Source organism: Haliotis cracherodii, unplaced genomic scaffold (genome assembly GCF_022045235.1).
Source record: "Haliotis cracherodii isolate W230 unplaced genomic scaffold, xgHalCrac1.p SCAF_14, whole genome shotgun sequence".
Classification (NCBI taxonomy): domain Eukaryota; kingdom Metazoa; phylum Mollusca; class Gastropoda; order Lepetellida; family Haliotidae; genus Haliotis; species Haliotis cracherodii.
In genome coordinates, this window is record NW_027266269.1 from 19,422,286 (window position 1) to 19,444,019 (window position 21,734).

General features: G+C 40.1%; 1 protein-coding gene across 1 annotated transcript in view; it reads left to right on the top strand.

The window, feature by feature from the left end:
- LOC139461058 (uncharacterized) overlaps positions 1-3,496 on the top strand; it is a 36,358-nt gene extending 32,862 nt beyond the window's left edge. The window contains exons 13-15 of the mRNA XM_071242573.1: positions 580-832; positions 1,301-1,444; positions 2,541-3,496. Coding sequence (XP_071098674.1) covers positions 580-832; positions 1,301-1,444; positions 2,541-2,697 — 554 coding nt within the window. The 3' untranslated portion in view covers positions 2,698-3,496. The remainder of the gene's footprint in view (positions 1-579; positions 833-1,300; positions 1,445-2,540) is intronic.
- The last annotated feature ends 18,238 nt before the right edge of the window (positions 3,497-21,734 follow it).

Genomic DNA, 21,734 nt, shown 5'->3' on the forward strand with positions numbered 1-21,734 from the left:
ATCTGTATCTTAACCTGCAGCTCAAGGGCCTTTTTACGGAATGCAGTGAGTGAGTTTGGTTTAAGGTCGCTTTGAACAGTATGTCGGTTATATGGCGGCGTGTCAGCTTGATGTGGAAGGAAAACCCCAAATGATGCAGGCTTACATTGATTGATTGAGTATGGTTTTACGCCGCTTTTAGCAATATTCCAGCAATATCACGGCAGGGGACACCAGAAATGGGCTTCACACATTGTACCCATGTCGGGAATCGAACCCGGGTCTTCGGCGTGACGAGCGAACGCTTCAACCACTAGGCTACCCGACCGCCCCTGCAAGACTTACAAGTTTAACACGATTGGGAGGCCATAAAGAAAACCCCTCCCACCCACTCTCATGCACAATTGAGTGGTGGGTGGTCTGGTGGTTGAAGTGTTCGCTCATCACGACGAAGGACAGGGTTCGATTCTGCTCATGGATACAATATGTGAAGCCCATTTTTTGGTCCCTGGCCGTGATATTGCTGAATTATTGCTATCAACGACATAAAACAAAACTCACTCACAAACTCACTCACCCAAATGTCTTTCCCCATCCAAGGTATGCAAGGTCACCTGTGGTCAGAGACGGTGCGGACATCTAACGAGATGTTCTACATGATCTTCCCCCGACTGCTGGCTCTAGCTGAGAGGGTGTGGCACAAGTCCTCATGGGAAAGCATCGAAGATGCCACGCAGCGAGAATCGGCCAAGAGTATTGACTGGGAGAAATTTGCCAATTCTCTTGGGCACCAGGATTTACTCCTCCTCGACAGGATGGGCATACCATACCGTATACCTCCCCCGGGAGGCAGGTAGGTCTCTTGGATGTTTTCATGGATCATAATAATGATCATTATATTGAAGATACCTATTCATGTATTGTTTATAATTATTGTTTATGTCGAAATTAATATCTTAACTGCGGCCCTGCATGTATATTCGACCACGCTATGAAATTAAAAGTAAGTTTTGGAATTGAGGGATATACAAGTGAAAAGATTAATTCTTTTCTCTCCCTGATTAGAATTGGATGCATACGACGTGCAAATACTAATTGAGCGACAGGTGAAAATGTAACAGCGTAGAAAAATCAATTAAAAAAGAGGAGATATGTTTAGTGTTCGTTAGATAGTCAATATGAATAATAATATGTAAAGGCTATATTTGACGCAGATAAAGCATGTATTGTGGATGTACCCTGCTAAACATTAGTCAGATACCGATGTAATCTATAGAAAACTTAAATAAAATTGTGACCTGGGTGTAAAACTTTGTTCCAGAGTGTTCAAAGACGTGCTGATTGCTACAAGCCCGTTCCCTGGTCTGCCGATAGAGGCAAGCTTTAATGGCGGCAAGACATGGACAGAGGTCACGAGAGACGGAGTCAAGGTCAAGAACGGCCAGACGGTCACATTGACCACCAAGTAAGCAATTACACTTTCTGTGACGGCACCGGTACCTTTTTTGTGGGAGCCTCGGTGGCTGAGTGGGTTAGATATGTACGTTACTAAGAAAGTGTTATCCAAAATATAACATTTGTTACAACTTCCAATCATAAAGATATTATTACTGCAGCAAGCTGTTACCAACGTTAGATTGTCCTTTGACCACATGAAGTAGTTTCGCAGCGAATGTACATTACATAAGACGTGAATTTTGTGTGATATACGAATGGGGGGGGGGGGGGGGGGGGGGGGGGGCAGTCACACAGCACGTCATTATGCACACTGCACGTGACTGTACTGCGAAAAGTGAGACTGTACAGTTAATAGGATTGCATGGTGCTTTTGATTTCTCAATGTGCAGCGGAAAACAAAGAGGATTTGTTATTTGGTTGACTGTATTTTAATGTCTAGTTCATTCATTGGTGTTTGTCAAACGCGCTATTTATCTCATCAAGTATCCTGGTTAAAATTGATATAACAATCACTTTTAATGATATAATATAAAGGATATAAGTCGGTTCTAAGCACACCACCAAATCATATAAACTGCGTGTTTGACAACCTTCGAATTAAAACTCATTCGAGTAAAACCACTTCCGTCAGGTTTGATATACGAGTAAGAAAATTGTTCCTTTAAAAACTATAAAGTTATAGAAATTATTAGATAAATCCAAACTGCCGACTACCATATTCCCAACGTACTTGAATGGAATGTTATGCTAGGAAAAATCTTCGGAAGTTTTTTTATTGAAATTTATAGATCGCCCGCCATTTTAAGGCGCTTGTACACATTCAGCGTGTGTCATCAATAGCGATGGAACTAAACAAACAAACAAACAAAACAACATGTTAGGAACATGTAAATAGTCCAGACAACTGCCAATTACCAAGTGCCAAGTTTCTTTAACCAACTGTGAATCATGATAAATGGCCTTGAACTTTGACCAGTGGCGACATCACCCCTCTCAGAAGCGAAGATCTTAGTATGGTCTCTTCCAGAAACGGGATTTATTTCACTGATAGATTTGAGTATTTATATCATTATAAAGAAAATGTGTTTCCTTTTTCGTTACAGATCCGCCGATAATACAAGACGAAGTCGTGCAGTAACAATGGAGGTATCAGGAATAACTGTTGTCGCTGCTGGAGGAGCACACAAACCGATGACATCATGCGCAACTTATATTGTGACACTTTTAGTTTCAATTTTATTTAGATATACCAATCACTGACAAAACATTCCCCCGTAAACAGACAAACCTGGTCACAACGATTGTATATAAGAAAATCGCAGAATTTACCCTTCTTGATGATCGTTTAATTTTATTTCACGCATATTCATACAAAACATAAATTGAGGGGCAAAGAAAAGTACACCGAGTTTGTTTTAATGAAATTGAAAATAGAAAGAATTAAATTGAATTTGATTATGTCTATTTAACTATCACTTATTCCTGCAACAGTTTGTAAAAGGTAATCTGAGGCTGTGTTAACATAAACTGGTTCAATGGAACGTACAACCTCAAGATCCCTACTATGTTTAAAAATGTTGTACATTTGTGCCGAAACAAAAGCAAATTTTTATTGATTTTCAAAGATAGGACCATCAGCAGTTGTGTGTTATACGATTTTAAGAAAAAATAAATATAAGTTTAAATCAATTTTTATTTTAAGGAAATAAGCAATGTAGAAGTACAGTTATTATTTTTATGTAATATCTCAAATCAAATGTTTATTGTATGATAGGCCGTAGGCCCAAATACACGATGTGGATAAAATACAGTACAGGATAATTTTACAAATAGAAGTCCATGTTTCATTTCTGTACATTTCTGGTCTTGAGGAACATTTGAAATATAACATAACAGATTTTAAGTCTTGATAATTTTAGGTTGCCATAAGGCGAATAAATTGTTGGACTGAATCAGAATTACAAGGATGGACATATAACGGTGAAATATGGTTAACTTAAGATATGTTCAATTGAGAATCAAACATACGATGAAAATCAACTGAGAGGTATAGTTTCCTTTGCCCCCCCCTTACAGTTTATAGGTACACCTTAACCTTTTGAAACAAGAGATTCATTGTTAGCCTGTGAATTTCGGTTGATGACATGACGCCTAGGACTAGGTGGTTCAATTGAACAAAAACATCAGCTTCTATGAAGGTCACAAAGTACATAGTGATCACAACATGTGACAAACATGACGTCATCATCACCAACCTGCATCACGTCTTTTTCTTGTTCGTTTTTTCTTTCCACAATTCAACTTTTTATACATTTTTGCAACAGCGTATTCCCCCTTGTATATGTGGATACGCACTATGCGTACTGTCTCATTCAAAACATCCCATACAACGACGTGTGTCAAACACGCTGTTTGTGACTGTTTATCCGGTTATTTTTTCACAGTTCAAAGGTGTGATCCTAGTGCTAAAAGCATTCGCTCGTCACTCCGAAGGCCTAGGTTCGATTCCCCCACATGGGAACAAAGTTTGAGGCCCATTCCTGTCCCCCGTTGTGATATTGCTGATTAATTTCTAAATGTGGTGTAACTTCCCACTCACGGGGTGGTCTAGTGGCCGAAAGCTGCAAGTCTCTGCTAAGTTGCATCAAAGTCGTCGGTTCCACCACGTGGAAAACGTCAACGACCTACTCCTTGTTTAAATTTTATTTCGTCCCTTAGACGCACCAGGATCCGCTGATTGTGGTTCGAATCCCATGCTGGCCTTGATTGTGACCAGAAACAGCATTAAACCCAGCTCACCCACTCAGTCAACACATGGTGAGCACTAGATGAATGGTCGACTTTCGTTACAGAAGTGATTGCATGAAACGAAATTAAACCTAGTTTATAATTATATTTATGGAAACGCCCTCATGAAACTATTTTTGATACTCTCTGTATGTCTGTTCTTCTACTCTAGATAACTGTAAGTAAGGACTCGTGTGTTAGTATCAATATAACTGACGTAAATAATAAACTTATCAATCTTTTTTGCAAAGGTTACCACTCGTGTCATTCTGGCACAAGCCCAAAGGCGAGTTTCATTGCTAGAAGCGGACACTGAAAAAAACCCATTCGTGATATCTCGAGTCTTTCCGGAAAAAAATCCGTGTCAATACGAATCGCTACTCGTACCCCCCTTCTGTCTGTTTTGTGATCGTTGAAACGAGCTGTTGTCTTGGCGAGTGGTGACGAATGTACCCTTGCTCTTCTGCTGTTTTCGTCACAAGACTGCGTTGTTGTGTCATGATGCCTTTCAGTGCGTTTAATGTTTCAAATATGTTTCATAGTGACAATCAAATGTTGTTTTTTTATGTTATCTATATATAAAATAATGTTTGTGTGCTTTGTTTATGTTTGTAAACACTGCACGATCTGTCATTGTCAATGTCAAGTGTACCATAAATGCCAGTCCAAGCCTTCATATGAGGTTTATGTCAGTGTCTTCATCAAGCTTTTGTGTGTGAACATGGTATGTCCTATATCAGGCTGTTGTTTTATTACTTAGCATGCAGATCTGAATACCCAACTCCTGTTTTCAGTAAAATATACATCCTAAAATAGTCAGAAAAAATACATCTTAAAATAGTCCAATAGAAAAGCCATTAATTAACGTATCCTTCCTTCCTTTTCAAGAATTTACATTTCATTTAAAAAATATTCTCCAGCTCTACACCACTTAAACCATATTCAACGGAATATTTTAAGTTTATTTTTTAATTGTTTTAATCCTGTAATTTTTTAATAAATAACGAAAACCAAATAATTAAGAAAGTTTCTATATTACAAATATAGTATGTGCTGTCTGTAACAAAATGTTGTTTTTTTATTCTTGACAAACAACATATATGAAAAGTAACTGTATCAGTATGATAGAAACTGACCTGGAATTCGGAGAAGGATTCTTCTTTGAAATTGTATTAATCCAAATATTTTGCCGCGTGTATCTTCATCAATTTCCACGTTCACACCGCATCTGGCCTCTCTGTTGCTTAATCCCTTTCCGCAAATAAACATCTGTCTCTACCCATCAGTGCGGAAGTTCCGTTACATTTACTCGTGGTATCCTGGACATGTGTAGTTGTGAATGTAGCCATGGTAAGATGAAAAAATATTGACAATTGTTCAAAAGTTTTAAAAATCAAGATTAACAGAAATAGGTTTCACCAACGTCCACATAGGAGCCAACCGTTTGATATTATGGGGGGTCTGGGAAGTGGTTTTAAAATTAGTTATATAAACAACGGAAATGCTGAAAAAAAAGTTGTTCTCAGTTGTTACAAGTTAAATACATTGTTCTGAAACAATAATGTCTTGTGGGTACAAAATAATCAATTGCCTCTTTCGGACAAGGATTTATCTTAAAATATATCTTTGTTTAAAATAATGTGTTAATGTCAACGTTGTACAAGGTTTAAAACATTTTGGAATTATTTTCTCGTTATGCGTCGCGACGCTTTTTGATTTTCAAAACATTGATCCTTTTGGGGGGACCAGTGAAAGAACGTATATATGATAGCATCATATGTGAATGTGGTAAAATTCATAACTTGCCTTAAACATGCCACCTTCAGTTTACGTTATTGTCTGCTAACGTTGCCCCTTGCAAGCAGATGGGGACGACTATGTCCTTGTGGCGTATGGACAATTGTAGTTTGTCTAATGAAATGATGTTTCTGTAGTTCTAATTTAAATCTAACGCTTTGGTTGACGGTAGACAATGTGTATTTACAACCAATGTATTTTTATTGTTTTTTTCCAAAAGATTTAAGCCATTCATGTTTAGACAGGTAGCCTGGTGGTTAAAGCGTTCGGCCTGAACGATGAAGACTCGGACATTGGTAAAATATTTGTGTAGAACCATGCTCACTCACTCTCCCCAAGCATTAGGTTTATTAACATATCCAAACAGATAAAAAGAATCTAACAAACATATACCGCAGGAAAAGAGTTTCAGAACCATTCCTGGTTTATTTACATATATCTCAAACATTCATGCATCTTTTTTCAAATATCCACATTTGACATTGATATAATTTAGATAAATATTTAAAATACCACCTACTCTGAGGTACAAGAACATTGTACATTTCCCAAGCACTGAGTCAAGTCAAATGGTACATATACTAGATATTGCTATGGAGGAGTAGCAACGCATGTCATTAGGCAACCGATTTCGGTTTCTCGATGTCAAAGAGTTTGTCACTTTGAAAACACAACTGTGTTTCAGAAAATAAATACTGGATACGATTTAAGAAAATGGCCTTTTTGTGCATGGAAAATACCATTGAAGGAGGCGCTGAACCGTTCTCCATGTGTATTTACAACTCAAAAGAGGTTAAAGAACACCCGAGTTTTTTCATGTGTTTTGTTTGTTTGTTGTTTAACGCCACAGCGAGCAATATTCCTGCTATATGACGGCGTCATTTAAATAATCGAGTCTGGACCAGACAATCCAGTTATTGACATCATGAGAATCGATCTACGCAATTGGGATACGATGACATTCACCAACCGATCCCGATAGTCGCCGCTTACAATAACTGTGGGTTGCTGAAGATCAATTCTACCCGAGATCTTCACGGGTCGTTTTTCATATTACAATAGTTAGTCTGTCATGGCTGGCGGGCATTGTAACACCCAGCCTTCCAATTGTGGTGTTCTTTAACGTGTTTAGAGTAGTATATGTTGACCAGACAGCACTACATTGTTGAAAAATCTTTGTTTATTTTACAAAACGTTCAACACGAATATTGGTGTTAGCCTTTGAGATTTTATTTCCTGTTAATAGGATTACAAGGTGTATTAGCACATATCAAACACATATTTATGATAACTTACTGTGTATAAGCCTAATAAGGAAACAGTCCGTCAGGAACAGAGATGCCTATAACACATGTCTAGATTTTTTTGTGTTTTGTGGAAAAGTTCATATCAATATTTTCTTCCTTCACGACAATTCTAAGGGATAAAGGAAGTGTGAGTATTTATGTGAGATAGTGTGTAAAAAGCTATGCTTGTGGTTTTGTTACACACACGTACAAAGCCAGGTATATATGTATATGTTTACTAAATTGCTCAATAAACTGTCTGTTTTAAATTGTCACCCGTTGTTATTTCAGTGAAGTTTCCAAACGTTTTCCCTTCAAACAAGGGTTCTGGGATTGGTCACTCGCAAGTTTTTTCTTTAGGAGCCAGTGTATCGTATACATAACATCAATATTGGAATATTGTTTTGCGGAATTTGTATCTGTCATTGCTATATTTCCTTCTCTGGGGAGGGGCCAAGCACTTTATTCAAACCGGGCAAAAAAAAGTATACACCCATGTTTAGCGGTGGCTAAACATGAAACAGACACAAAAAGGTTTACTTATTTGATGTGATGTATTTGATAAGGTATCATAGTTGTGTTTTGGACCTTAAGTTTGCAGTGTTTCGGCGATAAAGTTTGTGATGTTTTGGACAAATCCATTTTTCATGGATGTAGTATGTACCCGGCATTTTATTATTTTCGTCAACACCAACACACCATGCACCTTTTTCTAAGATAGACGAGTGTAAGTTAGCCTGGGACGTATCCATTGGTCTTCTCGGTGCAAGGGAGTTAACTGACTGTGAAAGACCAGCATCCACCCTTGCCGAATTAGGCTGGAATTTCTGGGCTCGTCGCAGCGCCACCAGTGACTATTACGAGTTATTTCCCTTCCAGCTATTGACCAATCAGATTCATATCACTTACATTTGCTTCAAATCAATTGGCGTCGCACAGTCAAGACTATCTGATCGATAATCAAGATCTATTTGTAATAAAGCGGGTCTTATTTCGCGAAGTGCATCAAATAACGTGAGCTCCGTGTTTCAAAAACATGAACAGATTTTGGAAATATCTGTTGACGCTAAGTTGACGGCACATATGCTTTGCAAATCCTGCATCGACCGATATCTGCACGGCTGTTTACGACCCGGATGTCGATTTCTTTACGCGATTTTGATTGGACTATGCACATACTCATCAGTCAAGTCAGAATATAACTCCATAATTCCAGCCTAGTTACGTAATGGTGGAAACTGGACCTTTACAGTCAGGTAACTCCCTCGACTGGAGAAGATGGGTCCATGAACTTATTATGGTCATACCAGTGGTTGACAGATATCAAAATCAAAATAATATATACGTATTTATTCAGTATTATACAGGCCACATGCCCTTTGTACAAAATGTAAAAAACATTTATGGCGACAATCACAATGATAAAATACGTGTTTTTTCTTCTTTAATGTTATACAGATATTATTGAGCGTGGGTTAATAGTACATTAAAGTATATGTAACTTGTGGACATTTGGGTGTAAATAACATTTTGAAGGAACACAGAGATGGCGTAGGTGAGGTCACACTACTAGGAAATGAAACTCGTCCTCTATTAGGCCAACTTGACATACAATGTAGTTTGCAAACTCTTTCTTTACGAGGGATGATACATTTTCTACCAGTTTTCATTAAGATCCAGTGCGCACTGCATCTAAACCTTGACGGAATGTACTCACGGTTTCACAATTCAAATATTCTTCACACTTCAATGTTAATTTAAAAAGAGAATAGTAATATATTTTAAATCTATATGTAAAAGTCTGTTCCATATATGTTGACCATTGTCTTTTAATCAAATACAACACCATAGCATAACCACGTCTTGATTGTTTCGTTTTAAGCCACCATTAAAACTTGGTTCAAATGCTTTCTTTTGCCCAGTAGTGTATCTCCAAAAAATAGTCTTTGTAACTGGTTAACCTCGTCAGTATCGTGTCTCGTAGTTTGCAAGCCAATCCGGCTCCTTTCAAAACGTACACCCACTTGTGACAAATGCACCAGGCTGTGCATGTGAATCTGGGTCAGGCTAGGTTTTTAGATGGAGCTATAAACACTTGACGCACAGTTGCCTTGGGCATTTCTAACAGACAGCTAAAACACGTTAAACTCAACACCGCTGACACTGACACCGTGGCTTGGTCAGGCTTATCTTACCATGACCAGGATAACGTATACATATACTCACACGCAAAAGAAACGCAAGTCGAGTATGCAGTATACATGCTATTTATTTTCAACAGTAAAGACAAGAAATACTAATAGGCCAAGATTGACAAAAAATTGACTGAAGACAGTTTAATGGATTAAAAGGAAGATGACTTCGTCGATATACCGCTGAGCAGTGGCGCCGTGTCCCCGACCTTGACCAACATTCAGAAAGCACTTGGGTCCAAGTCTCGCATTAAGTCCAATCCCTGCCCATATCATGACGCTAGGTCCACCCCATTGACGCCGCCAAACTCTGACTCTTCGTCTGCATGGGAGACACAAAAGCGACTTTCATCAGAGAAGATGCCACGCCTCCACTCACGATGACGCCTATTGTGATGACCCTGTGCCCGAGGAAGTCGTGCTTGTCGATACTGTGGTTGGAGAATAGGACGACATGCTGGTCGGCGACATCTTGGACAGACTCTCCAGCTTCCAAACGTCCGATAGCCTGGTTTCTCTGAATTTGAGTTAGGCGTGGCATTGTTGACCAAAGAGTGGTAGGTCCAAGAATCGGCCACAGTTTTATACCCACTACAGTTCGTGACAGTTCGTGCATTTTCGATTTCGCAATAAATGAATGTATGATATGGTGCGTTTAGGCGATTCGCTTTTTATGTTGAGTTTTTACTCGGGGCTTCCAAAATGCAACCAAAAATATTGATGCCATCAGGCTTCACTACATGCTAAAACTCGTATCAATTTATGGTTCCGTGTTTGTTACCTATTTGCTTAAAACCACTTGCGTTTCTTTTGCGTGTGAGTATATTAAGTATCGCCGAGCATTCAATATGCATAACAATGACAATATTAATGATAAATGGAACTTATTATTGTTGATTTTGTTGATGGTTCTGTACTGCTCGATGGTACAGAAATGAGTGTCAACCAAGCAAAGCGCCATATTAAATCAGCCCAGTCTGTTTCAAAGAACTATCTGAACGACCACTGTATCGAGTGTATGTGAGTCTGTTGAGAAATACAGCAACCTTGCAGAGTCCTTCGTTGGATGAAGTCGGCTGGCCTGAAAAGTGAAACAAAAGGCTCTCTGTTTGCTGCTTAGGGCCAGTCACTTCCCACTTGAAACCGTCAATGTGTGTTTTTGCATCAAAATGTAAACATGAAATGGTGGTTGATTTTTTGTTTAACGCCGCACTCAGCAATATCCCAGCTATGTGACGGCGTGCTGTAAATAATCGAGTCTGGACCAGACAATCCAGTGATTAATATCCACGCAATTGGGATCGATGACATGTATCAACCAAGTCAGCGAGCCTGATCACCCGATACCGTGAGCCGCCTCTTACGACAAGCATAGTCGCCTTTTACGGCAAGCATGGGTTGCTGAAGACCTATTCCACCGCAGATTTTCACGGTACACATGAAATGTAGATTATGCAATAAATGTAATGAGAGTGTCCAACACATTGTTTGTGGATGCTCAGCTTTCGCACAAACACAATGCCTTAAGACATGATGGAGTGGATCGATTCTTTAAAGCTTGTGGCCACAGAGGTCCATCCTTAAAAGTTGTTGAATGTAGACGCTAAAGGCTGAACCGGTGCTCGACATGAAGGGAAAGAATCTTGGAACGTTAAATGAACGCACAGTTCATTTCAGATAGTTGTCAAATGTACCAAATGTTATATTTGGGATCACACTTAAAAGTTGAAGTACTTTATTGTCCCTCTCATCGATTCTTAATGTATAGATCTAAATATAGGCAAAACCATACCACGTTCTTTCATTTGTGTTTAAGACGGACTTCACGTCAGTTAGGTGGTGTGTGATGTTGTTCGAGGCTGAGTGATGGTGTGTGAGGCTGTGTAATGTTGTGTGAGGCTGTGTAATGTTGTGTGAGGCTGAGTGATGGTGTGTGAGGCTGTGTAATGTTGTGTGAGGCTGTGTAATGTAATGTGAGGCTGTGTAATGTTGTGTGAGGCTGTGTAATGTAGTGTGAGGCTGTGTAATATAGTGTGAGGCTGTATAATGTTGTGTGAGGCTGTGTAATGTTTTCTGAGGCTGTGTAATGTTGTGTGAGGCTGTGTTATGTTGTGTGAGGCTGAGTGAAGGTGTGTGAGGCTGTGTAATGGTGTGTGAAGCTGAGTGATGATGTGTGTGAGGCTGTGTAATGTTGTGTGAGGCTGAGTGATGGTGTGTGAAGCTGGGTGATGATGTGTGAGGCTGAGTGATGGTGTGTGAAGCTGAGTGATGGTGTGTGAGGCTGTGTAATGTGTGAGGCTGAGGGATAGTGTGTACGACTGTGTAATATTGTGTGATGCTGTGTAATGTTGTGTGTGAGACTGTGCAATGCGGAACGAGACTGTGTGATGTTTGTGAGGCTCTGTGATGTTGTGTGAGGATGTATGATGTTGTGTGAGGCTGTGTAATATTGTGTGTGAGGATGAGTGATGGTGTGTAAGGCTTTGTAATATTGTGTGTGATGCTGTGTGATGTTGTGTAAGGCTGTGTAATGTTGTGTGAGGCTGTGTAATGTTGTGTGAGGCTGCGTAATGTTGTGTGAGGCTGTGTTATGTTGTGTGAGGCTGTGTTATGTGTGAGGCTATGTAATGTAGTGTGAGGCTGTGTAATGTGTGAGGCTGTATAATGTGTGAGGCTGTGTAATGTGTGAGGCTGTGTAATGTTGTGCGAGGCTGTGTTATATTGTGTGTTTGTGTGCGCGCGTGTGTGTGTGTGTGAGAGAGAGAGAGAGAGAGAGAGAGAGAGAGAGGGAGGGGGGAGGGGGAGAAAGAGAGAGAGAGGATAATTGAACATTATTTCATATTCAATATTTAAAACACTGACCCGATTCCCCAATCGGAACAGACAATATAACTTACATGGCCTTGATCCTCAGGCAACAGCCCCCACCCCCACCCCCCACCCCCCCCACACACACACCCGATCCGCCCTCCCTCCCCCGTTATATCCGCAGTGACACCCCCCACTACTGACCCTCCTTGTCTCAGCCACTGGTCAAGATATCCTAAGACCAAAAGAGACTTGAGCCAGCAGCCTACGACATCCTCTAACATGTCAACAAACGACTTATCGGAAATGCGACCGTGTTAGTGAGCCGCGTCCAACACAGCAAACGTTATCAAGCGCAGTGTACACATTTGACCTCTCGGCTGAGACAATGTTGAGAATGACAAGACTCAAATTAAGCTTTCCGTGTCCTCAAGTGATTCTAACTATCACCAGTCATCTCCCTTTGGGTACACAATCACACGAAAATAAAATATTGTGCTGTCAACGTTAAGTCTTTCAGCATTATCCGGTGATAAGTTATTGAAGCTATATTGAATCCATATATTGGTCATAAATAATTCATTAGATGACGCCACGCCTTTAATATCTTATATGCGTACGGCTGTGAGACAGAACAAAACTTGGAAAAGGTAAACATTTTGGGGGGTTTAGGTAGCAGTTATCTCCCTTTGTGGTATCGTTATTCGGGTTAGAAGATAGACATGTCACCGAAATTGGTGTCTGTTGCACTCGGAGGTCGGACGAAGCAGTGATGTGGCGATTTCTGTTGCCCCTACTCCCAGGTAGGCCAAGTGCATACATTTCTTTTATCGTAATTGATTACTGATATACCACATTTGTTTATTTTTAAATTGACATGTCTATAATTGTAATTAAAGAGGACGCATTAATATCCTTTTATCAATAATTACGCGTTTGAAAAATGAGTGAATTTCGTGGATGAATTTCCTTAATCGTATAGATGAATTTGTTGGAATAAATCGTAAATTGGAATTTCTATATTACGTTATGCTACATGCAGTTTTAATAATTTATGTCTAGTGTCTTGTGTCATCGTACACTCACAAAATGAAATGTGATATTTTCATGAAACATCACAGATACAAAAGACGTCATTTAAACATTTGAAGTTTTTGACCAAACATGTTACCATGTCTAGGCGGTACATCAGCTGACCTCGTTACATATCTTAAATCCTCGTTATTCAAACTACTGCCAGTTCTGTCAAGGAAAACGGCTTATCCATCATAACGTCGGAGCATTAAGCGTAATAATGATGCGCTGTAAAGTGTTAATTGTTTGCATTGAAATTAACGTAATGTTTTCGAAATAGTGAGTTCACTATTTGATTCTCCACGTTAATCGATGGAGAAGTGTGAACATATTGTTCAGTGTCCTGGTAATTCGCTAAGGATACTGTGAACGTTTTGTTCAGTGTTCAGCGCAGTCGCTAGCAATATATCGTAAACGTTTTGTTCAGATTTCTGGTCGATCGCTAGGGTAACAGTGAACGTATTGTTCAGTGTTCAGCGCAGCCGCTCGCCACACGTCGTAAACAATTTGTTCAGATTTATGGTCGATCGCTAGGGTAACAGTGAACGTATTGCTCAGTGTTCAGCTCAATCGCAAGGAATATATCGTAAACGTTTTGTTCGGTAGAGTGAACATATTGTTCAGTGTTCAGGTCAATCGCTTTGGTACAGTGAAAGTATTGTACAGTGCTCTTGTCAATCCTTAGGGATATCGTAAACGTTTTGTTCAGTTTTCTCCTTAAACGCTAGGATACAGTGAGCATATTGTTCAATGTTCTGGTAAATCAATATGGAAATCGTACACGTTTTTTTCAGTTTTCTGGTCAATCACTAAAGTACAGTGAACGTATTGTTCAGTGTTCTGGTCAATCGCTAGGGTACGGTGAACGTAATGTTCAGTGTTCTGGTCAATCGCTAGGGTACAGTGAAAGTATTGTACAGTGTTCTGGTCAATCGCTTTGGTACGGTGAACGTAATGTTCAGTGTTCTGGTCAATCGCTAGGGTACGGTGAACGTAATGTTCAGTGTTCTGGTCAATCGCTAGGGTACAGTGAAAGTATTGTACAGTGTTCTGGTCAATCACTAAAGTACAGTGAACGTATTGTTCAGTGTTCTGGTCAATCGCTAGGGTACAGTGAACGTATTGTACAGTGTTCTGGTCAATCGCTAGGGTAAGGTGAACGTGTTCTACAGTGTTCTGGTCAATCGCTAGGGTACAGTGAACGTATTGTACAGTGTTCTGGTCAATGGCTAGGGTACGGTGAACGTGTTCTACAGTGTTCTGGTCAATCGCCAGGGTACAGTGATCGTATTATACAGTGTTCTGGTCAATCGCTTGGGTAAAGTCAACGTATTGTACAATGTTCGATCACATTAATCGGTAGGGTACAGTAAACATATAAATCAGAGTGTTTTCAATATGACCTGCTGCCGTTGTCAGTATGGAGGGGGGGGGGGGGGGGGGGAGGGGAGGTCAATTGCAAGTGGTCAGGTATCGGTTGGTCATACTCGTTGATGTACTTGACTGTCTGTCATCATACCCCGACAGCAAGGCATGGTTGGGATACTGATGTGTGTGGCCCAGATTCCATTACGTGCAGGTCTTCCCAGATTGCATGAATATGACAAAGTGTTCGGGTGGTCAGGCTCACTGACTTGGTTGATGCATGTCATCGGCTCCAATTTCGTGGATCGATGCTTATGATGTCAATCACTGGATTGTCTAGTCCAGACACGATTATTTACAGACCGCCGCCATATTGCTGGAATATTGCTGCTTGTGGCGTTAAACAACGAACAAACAAACTACTACTACGCCCTGAATAGCTGCTTCTACCATATTTTGACTTAATTCATCACGATCAAAGATCGATGATGCACTGTCTTGGTCTGGCCTCACCCATCACGCGAGGCAATGTCGGAAGGCCTATACAACATTTGAGGGGCGGTGGGGTAGCCCAGTGAATAATAGTTTGCATGTCAAGCCGAAGTCCTGGGTTCGACCATACTCACCCGGTCACTCACTCTGTTATTTTAATGAAAACAACTGTGTTGCTCGAGGGATTCGAACCCGCGAAGTCGGTGCATAGGGTAACGAAGGCTTACATCAACACCAATGCTTCGTCTGGTTATAGATGGGGGAACCTATGTGATTTGTTTAGTATTCCATTTTATTTGGTTTGCATGTTTGTTTTTTACGCCACACACAGAAATATTTAAGTTGTATGGCGGGGACCATTAAATAATTGAGTCGAGCCCCCAGCAACCTTGGCATGTCGTATAAATCTACGAAAATGGATCGGATAGTGTGGCTCGATGACTTAGTTAATTGTGTGTTATCGTACCCGATGAGGCAGGGCGTTGCTCATATCAACCACTAGTTTATCTGGCTCGATTGTTTACAGATTGCTGCGATAAAACGGTTACAGTGCTGGCGACGGCATTTAACAACATTCACTCACAATGGAACCGTGAAGATCCGGGGTAGAATAGGTTTTCAGTAACCCATGCTTACCGTGAAAGGCGACTATGCTTGTCGTAAGAGGCAACTAACGGGATAGGGTGGACAGGCTCGCTGACTTTGTTGATATATGTCATCGTATCCCAATTGCGTAGATCGATGCACATGATGACAATCACTGGATTGTTTGATCCAGACTCGATTATGTACAGACCGCTGTCATATAGCTGGAATATTGCGGCGTTAAACAACAAACAAACAAACAAACTCAAAGGTGCATAAAGTGAACTATTCCCGCAAACGGTACTCTCCATTAAAGGCCAACGTACCTACGTCCATGGCGTCCGTGTAAATCTCAAGGTTCATACCGTTTGAGCCACAGTGTAGTCATTTGTTGGGGCACATTACCTGTACATAACTGTACTACACGGGACCCAAATGACACACATATATTGGACCAGAACGTTCAGCTGGGCTGTAACGCTTTGCTTCCGACTGTTAGTGAGAGGATATAGTCGGTGGTGTTTAATTAAACGTTTTAATTTGTTAACGTTTCAACAAGAGAGTCAAACTCAAACAAAACCTGTTTGGCGTCCTTTATCCGAAACATAACCACACCTGTTTTTCGTCGTCAACGGTTTCTCGCGCGTGATTCGTCCTCTCTTGAGGACAAAGTCCCAGACCTCGCATGTCACGTCTGTATATAAGTCCAACAATAGAACATGTGCCCATTGGGTGAGTGAGTATGTTTGTACGCCGCTTTTAGCAATATTCCAGCAATATCACAACGGGGGACACCTTAAATGTGTTTCACACATTGTACCCATCACTTAACGCTTTAACCGTTAACCTTCCGCCCCAATCATTCAGGGGCGAGTTTGTTAAGACCTTTTTTTAAGAAAGAACTCTTATTTAACAACAGTTCATCTTTTATGGTTGTTTCCTGTTAAACACCACAAACAGCAGTGCCCAAACTGTATCACAGCGTTCTATGGAGGCTGGACCAGACAAACCAGTGATTGATGTCATAAGCAACGTCCCCTCGTGTCATGGGTCAGAATTGGTCTGCAACAACCCACGCTTGACATAAGAGGCGACTAATGACAGGCACGTAGGAACAGGGTGGAGGGTGGGTACTGGTAGTCGCACAGTCCCTGAACCATATAACATTCCCTTCTACCAAGCCCTTTCTGAAATACAAGGGGCGGTGGGGTAGCAATGTGGTTAAAGCGTTCGTTCGTCACGCTAAAGACCCGGGTTCGATTCCCCAAATTAGTACTTTGTGTGAAGCCCATTTTCAGGTTCCCCCGCCGTGATATTGCTGGAATATTGCAAACAACAGCGGAAAACCATATTCACTCACTCACTCACTTAATGTACAAGTTCTAAATGAAGCAAGTCCAGATTTTCCTCCGGTTATCTCACCATCTCATCGGGGCTCCTTTGTAATATAAAAGGAGTTATTTGTTTCTGTCAAAATCTTACATTTTCAGCGACTAATCGTTAGTCTAGGGGGCTGTGTGCTTACTTTGATAGTATTTCATATGAGCCTTACTTGTCGATTGTGACTAATATACCCTTCAAAAAATTAAACGCCAGATTTGTGTTAGGTTGGAAAATACATTTATGCGAGGAAGCGTACAAGGTATGGAGCCAAAATGTTGTGGAGAGAATAATTGGTGATTGTAGTCATCTTCTGCCCATGGAGGAGACCTGTATGCGAATCACATCCTGGGGAATGTTAGCCCACTCGGCCTGCAACGCAAAAGCCAACTGCTGCAACGTCTGGGGTTGTGGTTGGCGTCGGCGTAGTCGTCTATCCAATTCATCCCACAGGTGCTCAATCGGGTTTAAATCCGGGGATCTGGAGGGCCAGGGGAGAACATCAACGTTGTTGTTGTGTAGACAGGCTCTTGTGATGCCTGCTGTATGCGGTCGAGCGTTGTACTGCTGGAAAGGCCTTCAAATGTCGGAAGGTTGTTAAATTGTCTAACTTACCCGTGTCTCACAGTCGGACTGACCATATATGCCGACCATGTGACCTGAAGTTAAGACCCTAATCAGTGGCTGTCTGAGAGAGTGACCCTCTCTGTCTGTGAGGGTCTGTGGTCTCTGGCACAGCTGGAATGATAGTACGTTTAGCCTCATCTGTGAAATATTAGTGTAGCGGCGGTCAGCTAGTGCAATGCCTACATTGCATTTACTTTAAGAATAATTATAATATGTACAGATACGACTTGAAAAAAAATAAATTCTTGTCATAAAGTTGGTGAAATAAGAAAAGCAAAGACAATGAAAAACGAAGAAATCACTCTCTAAAGCATGCCTCTGAAATTGGAAAATATTTGTTCCACATTTCAGTGTTTTCCAGTAGGATTACGCAGGATTCTGTTTCAATCTAAACATCAAACAAACAGCACGATGCCTCTGTGGTCAGAATACTGGAAGGCATGGCAGCATAGAGAGACCCGGCACATGGTTCTCACCAGCCAATCGAAACATTGTTTACTGAGAGATTGCGACCAAATAAACAGTCTGTGTATAAACAAGATTCCGACAAAACTAAATCTGGGACAGACTAGTTTCTCGGTTAGTTGGCGCTGTTTTAAACTACATTACGAAAAATCTAACAAAAAACCGAGAAGGGGCCAATCTGTGGTTGAATTCGGAATACCGTCAGGTTTGGAGTTACGTCCCTTGACTTAAGTGACTCGTTTGGCTATGCACAACATTAATTCAACACAAATTTGTTAGCTCCCATTTTCAAAATCTCACAAGGTTTTACTCGGACGTTTTTAGAACTATTTATAACGTTAAAAATTGAAATTATGAATTAAAAAATGAAAGTAGGACAAATCAATTTTTAGTTAGGATGAATCAATAGTTTTTTCATTTAAATTCACATTTATCAGGCAATTTATTAAATGATTCGGACAAAATCCGCAGGTGCTTTATGCTCGATATAAAGTGAGGGGGCAACAATTTGATTATTAACCATCATTTATTTCTGTAATACTTGTAATGTAATCTCTGTGGCTGGTTTATTTTGTGTGAAAATGAATTGGGTCGATAAAGACTGGGTTAAGAAATGAATTTCTAAACACATGACCCCCCTACTATGTTTGAAATGTTTTAAGTGTTTGCCGAAAAAGGCAAATTCATTGATTTTCCGAGATGAGGTGTCTAAGATACCAATCAGCAGTTGTGTAATATGCGAATTTATTTTCAATTTTAAAGTGTTTTTATCAAGTTATATTTGAAAAAAATATAAGAATAAGTAGGAGTATTCTTTGATTGCTGACTAAGCGCTAGTACAGTTCATTTCCTGGGGTATCATATCCCTTTTGGATATAATAACTTGAGATGTTTTCACTTGGAATGTAGAAATGTGATAAAATCAACTGAGAGGTATGGTTGCTTTTGCCCCTCAGTATATATTCAAAATCAACCTACCAACCTTTCAAAAGGGTTTAGCGAACTAACACCCAGGTACTGCATCAGACAGGATTTTACTTCCAGGTTAATATGACCTCCACTTACCTACAGTGTTTGCTTCAGAACAACACTGGACGTTTCAACATACAAACTGGGGTTGATATGAAGGCAATACGTTCCTTTCAGTCTGCACCAGCAGTGTGTTTGGGGCGACCTTGAACTATTGAGGAAAACAGCGTAGGCAAGTTCAATTATGAGCCATGAGGGCAACGCGTGATAAATTGTTCAAACGTTGAATTACGGCCGCTTTTTAATTAGTTTGTTCACGGATTTTAATTCTCAAAACCTCTGCTCGGTAGTCGAATATAAAATAAAATAAAATGAGATTCTTCAATTATCTTTATTGGTTTTGTGAGAGGAAAGAATCGGTAGGTTGAGGAATAATAAAGAATGCCCAATGCTCAATTTTACGATGATGATTCTAACGTAACGCATGATTTGTTGTTGTAAGCTGAATGTTCTATATACAGATGTAAAGTAACTTGAAATTACTGTCGTTTGAAAATATATCGAAAAGATTTTTTATCACGCTACCAATTACTGAAGTGTACCAAGTCACACACTGCACCACACTGAAACATGTTCTGAATGTTAATTACTAAAAAGTATTGTTTAATTAACTTTCAACATATAATCAACACACCATGATACGCCTGTCCACGTGGTATTGTAGAGGGTTATAAAAACATTATAAGAATAATGTTACAAATGTACTTTTCGCACATTTATGAAATGTGAGAGGAATCTGAACACATTAATCGTGTTCACGTGTGGAATAAAACGCCCATGGCAAACCAAATATAAAAAGTAAAACATGTTTGAAATCATAAAAACAATTACGAAGCAATTCCGGACTTATATGCCGAAATTTCTGCAGATCCCATTAACAAAGCGCCTATGCTTTATTTCATCAAACATGAATACTGAGAATAATGATTCGTGTAACCGTTGGTGTTTCCGAGGGGCTCGCCATTTATTTTCCCAATCTTAAATTTCAATCTGGAATCCTTATTCAAAGTTAACTTTCGATGACATGCAAACCTGACAACACGCTCCGTCACAACACCGCATACGACAAGAACAGTTGCTGAGGAACAAGTCGGGGTATTCATGTTAAACTGGTGTCGCAGTAGGCTAGCACTATAGACTCGGTCGGCATTAGTACAAACATCTTACCCACCCACGTGCATGCACGTCGATATATGAGTGCAATACTCTTGGATGCAGGGTACAACCCCATTTCACCTCACCTGACCTAAGATAGTCACGTGCATGAAAACGTCAGTCATACCAACATGGCGTCGTCCAATTGTTGGCCGAGGAACGTGCAGAGAGCTGGGCTTCTTAAGTCATTTTATGGAAACTTCGACTGACCCGTTTGTTAACTTCCATACTGTTCTGTTATCCTTGTCGCTCAATGTATACCCCGGAAATGAAATAATAAAATACGTCCAAGCATCGTGTGCGGTGTATTAGACGGTTTTCCTAACGTTAGATGACTCGGGTCACTGGATGACTGTCATCACGTTGAATGACGTTATTAGATGCCAGTTATAATGTTGAGTGACTGGGATTAATATATGGTTGTTTTAACGTTAGATACCTTGGACTGATATATGGTTGTTATAACGTCATAAGGTAGACGACTCCGGTTGATAGATGATTGTTATAACGTCATAAGTTAGATGACTCGGGTTAACAGATGATTTTTATAACGTTAGATGACCTGGGCTAATAGATGATTGTTATGACGTTTGATGACTTGGGCTTATATATGATTGTTATAACGTCATAAGTTAGATGACTCGGGTTAATGGATGATTGTTATAACGTCATAAGTGAGATGACTCGGGTTAATAGATTATTCTTATGACGTCAGATGACTTGGGCTAATATATGATTGTTACAACGACATAAGTTAGATGACGCGGGTTAACAGATGATTGTTATAACATTACATGACTCGGGTAATAAGATGCCTAATTGTTATAACGAAATATCACTTGGGTTTTTAGAAGATGACTGGAATTATCAGATGGCTGTTATTCTGCTTGTTTGTTTCACTGGTGGGTAGCGCCAGTTTGGTTTGTCTAAAACCTGGAGTGTGTTAAGGAAGAGAGATTTCATCTGGACCCGTCTTTACCAATCGTCTGTCACATTCTGTGACTTACCCATGTCCATTATCAGACTTTTATATTAAAAGATTGAAATCTTCACGGGAAATGTGTTTACTTTCGCCTAATTTGTCAGGTCCATAGTTTGTATGAATAAAGTATTGGACATTGGCCAATTATCTCCATTTATAGCGGGAATGTTCATCAATCAAAAGATATATTTATAAATGCTATACATGAAGCTGGATTTTGCTTTCTTACTGATTGTAATAGTAACAGAAGTGGAAGAAGACATGAGGACAATT